Source organism: Aulonocara sp. 'chitande type north' Nkhata Bay, unplaced genomic scaffold, assembly GCF_057382095.1.
Source record: "Aulonocara sp. 'chitande type north' Nkhata Bay isolate Kocher_YH1m ecotype deep benthic unplaced genomic scaffold, A_spYH_male_GT1.1 unmapped_scaffold_29, whole genome shotgun sequence".
Lineage (NCBI taxonomy): Eukaryota > Metazoa > Chordata > Actinopteri > Cichliformes > Cichlidae > Aulonocara > Aulonocara sp. 'chitande type north' Nkhata Bay.
Window position 1 is genome coordinate 116,486 of NW_028234361.1, and position 5,284 is coordinate 121,769.

The window sequence follows — 5,284 nt, forward strand, 5'->3', positions numbered from 1 at the left end:
ATTCCGTCAAATTTGGACCCATTTACACCAAGTCCAGAACCGTTGGTGCTATCGACATGGGGTCTTCACCAGCGCGTGCGGAGCGGCAGAAACACCCCACGTAGACACCACTTTCATCCCTCTACGACACTTACTTTCCCAGTTATTCCATTTTATTCCGTCAAGCTCTGGCTAAATCCCCTTAACCTAACCCTAACCCCTAACCCTAACCCCTAACCCTAACCCTAACCCCTAACCCTAACCCTAACCCCCTAACCCTGACCCTAACCCTAACCCCTAACCCTAACCCTAACCCCCTAACCCTAACCCTAACCCTAACCCTAACCCTAACCCCCTAACCCCCTAACCCTAACCCTAACCCTCTTTGAGTAAGCCAGCCTGAAGAAGGTTAATGTTGACCGAAACGTCGCGACTTTGGCTTATTTCTTTGTAAATTTTGTAAATTTGTTTGCTTTTATTTTTTGCATTAAGCGAAAATAAAGCTCTTTTTCATTTTCTGAACAAACGTGAGGACTATCTTTTTTTATTATTTTTGGGACACACAGCAATTATTACACTGCTAGCACGGTCCCCAGCGACCATTTGTTTAAGCTGAGACCGCAAGTGTGCCTGCAAACATGCCCACGTTTTATCCAGAAGACGACTGGACCGTCGTCCGCCATCGCAGAGGCCGGAGAGGCGACCGCGGCTTCAGAGACGACCGGAGGTCTCCCAGACGGACCAGCTACCCGTCCCGCGCCGTGCGCCGTACCTACGCATCGGTGGTGAGGGGACATGACCGCCGTGAGGGGAGAGAAATTCCCCACAACGCTCACCCGGCATGGCGTCAACACCGGAGGGCAGAACAGCCAGCTCCAGTCCGCTATGCAGCCCGCTACCGTGATCGGCCGGAACAAGGGCACCGTTTTGAACAGGAGCGAGCCCGGGATCGTAGCTACCCATCCCACACTGAGCACCGGACCTACGCTTCAGTGGTGAGTGGATGGCACCACCGGAGAGAGGAGAGAGAAATCCCCCACACATGGCGGCAGCGCCGGAGCAGAGAGCGACCAACTACGACCCGCTATGCTGCCCGTCACGGGGATCAACACGAGCAGAGGCGCCTGGCTGACCGAGGACAAGCATGGGACAGACGGTATGTGAAGCGTGCCAGATTTTCACGACCTGATCCTCCCAGACACGCCGTGCCATCTGATGACGCAGACTTTTCAGCTAAAGTGCGGATTATTCACAGACTGATCAAATCTGTTCATCACCTTAAAAACGTTTCAAGGGACAAATATCCGCCCTCCCTGAACAAAATTTTACAGACTTTAATGACTGTCATTAAGCCAGCTGCACCGAGCGAACAAACACAGACTCGAATCGAGGGTAATGCGAAGAATTGGGCATACACAACAGCCCTAATTCTCCGCGATCATTATTCTATGGCTATGGAGGTGGAGCTAAAACGCCTCTTTGAGTTTCCTAAACAGGACTGGGAAGGACCCTTTGAGGTGGCGTCATCCTGGGCCAAGCGCAACCTGGGCCGCCGTCTCCGACCGGAGTCACTGGACCAGACCCAGGCAGCCATCATAGCCAGACTGGCAGACCTGAGAGCGGACACCGAATCGAGAGAACAGAGCCGCGGGACCAGCGAGCCGACACGACAACCAGAGGTGAGAGATGATCTCATAACACTCGACTCGACCGAACCTCTGACAGAAGTGTTGCAGCCAGCTCCAACTGCACAGCCTGCCACGCCACAGCCCAGAGCCGGCCGAACCATAACGGTGACTGCACAGGTGCATGCTCCACCCACAGCGCGCCCTGTCACCACGGCGACGGCGACCACCATGACCGACACCATCAGCGGTGACTGGTCACCTTTCATAGAGCGCGACGGTGAGGAGGACGACGATCCAAAACCCATCACCCCCACCCCCCATGAAGACCCTCCTGAACCCACACCAATGTCACCAAAAGACCGGAGAGTGGAGAGGGTATTCGCCGCGCTTCGCACGACCTCTGCTGAGGAGGAGCCACCCCCGCCCACTCAGTCCCCGCAACCGGAAGATGACATAATGATCGAGGTAATGGACCTCACTCAGGGGGACGACACCATCCCCACGAGACCCATAAAAGACATTGAAACAGCGCCTGGACCGTCCACGTCCGCACATCTCGGCCTGCCACGCACCACACAGGACAGACTGAAATCCTGCGTGCAGACCCGCCTCCAGACGAGGAGAATGGAGGAATCCTCCCAGTCTCCTCCCCTTGCACCTGCTTCACCTGCTGAACAACCCGTCCTCCCCACGAGACACCCAAACACGCAGAGGAAGCTGCAGGATTGGAGCCTCCACATCAGGAAATCAGCACTCATCATCGGTGACTCAAATGTAAGCACACTCCCATCTTTTTCAGCGGAGAACGTGCAAATTGACAGCTTCCCCGGTGCAAAGTGGTGCCATGCACAGGCCCTGCTGGAAAAAGCCACTTCCAGCGTAGAGGTGGAAACAATAGTTTTATCTTTTGGCCTAAATAACAGATCACAGAGGGACAAGAACACACCAATCACAGAACTGAAAAAGGCACTACTGACGGCCCAGAATGAATTTCCTGAAGCTGACATCTACGTCCCAGTGGTGAACTACTCCTCCGCTCTGCCCCAGAATGAGCAGGACACACTCCTGCACTTAAACACTTTCATTACAGGTCTGGTGAACCACATACCGGCTCTTCCTGATGACAGTTTTGAGACAGGAAGGGACAACATCCACTGGACTGACGTGACGGCTTTGCATATGTTGGAGCACTGGAATGCTTTTGTGGAGTCCCCTTGAGCCCATCTGATAAAAGGGAGGGGGTAAGTTCTGGTGTTATTAACTTGTCTAAGCATTTTAAGCCTTCCACTGCCCAGCGGAACCTCCTGAATAGGGGTCTTAATTTCATTCCTGCAATAGGTCCTGACAAAAATTTCAAATTACAATGTAAGCATGATATTCAACAATATCACAGGAGAATCAAATTGGCTATTCATTATGGGGAGAAGTCTGATGCAGAACCCCAGCCTTTCACTCTTAAATCTGAGTGGTCTCCTCCATTAGGTCAGCTTCCACAGGAAGTGTCCACTTTAATGAAAGCTGACTATGAATATTTTAATAACCATTTCCACATCAGCCACGTTAAACCAAATTTAACGGAGGAGGAGCTCAAAGCTCTTAAAGAACTGAAAGAAAATAAATCAATAATCTTAAAACCAGCGGATAAAGGCAGCGCTGTAGTAATCTTGGACAGGGATCAATACCTACAAGAGGGCTACAGACAATTACATGATAAAACCTATTATTCTAAATTAAAGAAACCTATCTATTTGGACACATTACCTATTGTGGAGAAAATTGTTAATAATCTACACCTAAAAAAATTCATTAATTTGAAACAAAAAACCTATTTACTGGGCTCCGCTGAGCCAAGGGGAAGGCTCTTTTATTTATTACCTAAAATTCACAAAGACCCAGCAAAGTGGTCTGTGCCATTTCAGGTGCCTCCCGGGCGTCCCATTGTGTCTGATTGCGGTAGTGAAACTTATCACACTGCAGAATATCTGGACTTCTTCCTTAATCCCTTATCCATAAGACATGACAGTTACATTAAGGATACGTATGACTTTGTGGAAAAGGTTAAGCAGACAGAAGTCCCCATTGAATCATTTCTCTTTTCAATTGACATTGACAGCCTCTATACTAATATTGACATTAAGGAGGGAATAAACTCCATCAGGAATATTTTCCAAAAATACCCAGACAAAAAAAGACCTGAAAAGGAATTATTACAATTATTAGAAATCAACTTAACGAGAAATGACTTTGAATTCAATGGGGACTTCTTCTTGCAGATAAAAGGTACAGCCATGGGCAAAAAATTCGCACCGGCATATGCCAACATTTTCATGGCAGAATGGGAAACTGCAGCCCTGGCAAAATGTGTCAAGAAACCACTGTACTACTATCGGTTTCTTGACGACATCTGGGGCATATGGCCACACTCTGAACAAGATTTTGAAACCTTTCTAAGCACTCTGAACGGCCATAATGATTCGATCAAATTAAAATCTACAATTAATAGAACCACAATTGATTTCTTGGATACAACCACTTTCAAAGGCCCAAATTTTCCACAGACACACAAATTGGATATTAAAGTATTCTTCAAGCCCACAGACACACATGCCCTTTTATTCAAAACAAGTTTCCACCCAAAACACACCTTTGCTGGTTTAATAAAGTCACAACTGTTGAGATTTCACAGAATTTGCACACAACCTACTGACTTCAGAGCAGCGACCAAAATTTTATTCTCAGCTCTCACCAGTAGGGGGTACTGTCGCTCTTTCCTCAGGAAATGCTTCAATTCATTCCTGCAGACAAAACCCATTGATTTGACACCTGTCCTGCCTGTCGTTTTGACCTATGCCCCATCAACGTGCAAACTAATCAGAGTGATTAGAAACAATTTTCAGGATCTTGTCCAGAAAACCCGATTGCTGGGGGATCATAAGGTAATAGCTGCCTTTAGGAGGAATAAAAACCTAAGGGATTTCCTCATTAAGGCAAAAATCTCACCTCTCTCTGAGCCCAAACTCAGAGACCAGGGGCAATTTTTTAAGCACCAGAAATGGTTGCGCAGTTTTTCTAATGGGACTGTATTCTGCTCACAAGCTAATGGGACTCCACGCTCCAAGAACTGTGTATATATGATCACTTGCAGCAAATGTGGAATTCAGTATGTGGGTGAGACAAGTAACACAATTCTGACAAGATTCACCCAGCACAGGTACAATGTGTTAAGGAAGAAGAACACACACACACAACTAGTGAAACACTTCCTGTCACATAGCTGGGAATCTGTCAGAGCCACAGTAATACAGGCAAATCCCAGATGGACTACTCAGCAGAGGAGGAAGGCTGAAAGACTCTGGATTGCAAAACTGGACACTGTACACCCTAAGGGGTTAAATGAAAAAAGTTTTTAAAGGACATAAAGTCCACATACTGTACATACTTGTCTATTATTTATGTCTATTATTATTATTGTTTTGTTATTACTGTGATTACTATGTTCCTTATCATCATCGTTGTTACCAGTACTTCGCCTGTCTGTATATGTTTACTGGAGCATCCTGACCATGAGACTTATCCTGACCCTAACCAGTCCTAACCCTGTGCTGAGTTTAATTTCATCCTTGAAGCCCAACCCTGATTTCAATTCTAAACCTAACCACATTTAACCCTATATTGGG

At 47.4% G+C, this 5,284-nt stretch overlaps 1 protein-coding gene across 1 annotated transcript; it reads left to right on the forward strand.

The window, feature by feature from the left end:
* The first annotated feature begins 366 nt into the window (after positions 1–366).
* LOC147300580 (uncharacterized) lies at positions 367–5,028 on the forward strand. Its single transcript, XM_086285109.1, has one exon. The coding sequence runs from the start codon at positions 618–620 to the stop codon at positions 2,823–2,825; it is 2,208 nt and encodes a 735-aa protein (XP_086141235.1). The 5' UTR covers positions 367–617; the 3' UTR covers positions 2,826–5,028.
* Positions 5,029–5,284: the final 256 nt, after the last annotated feature.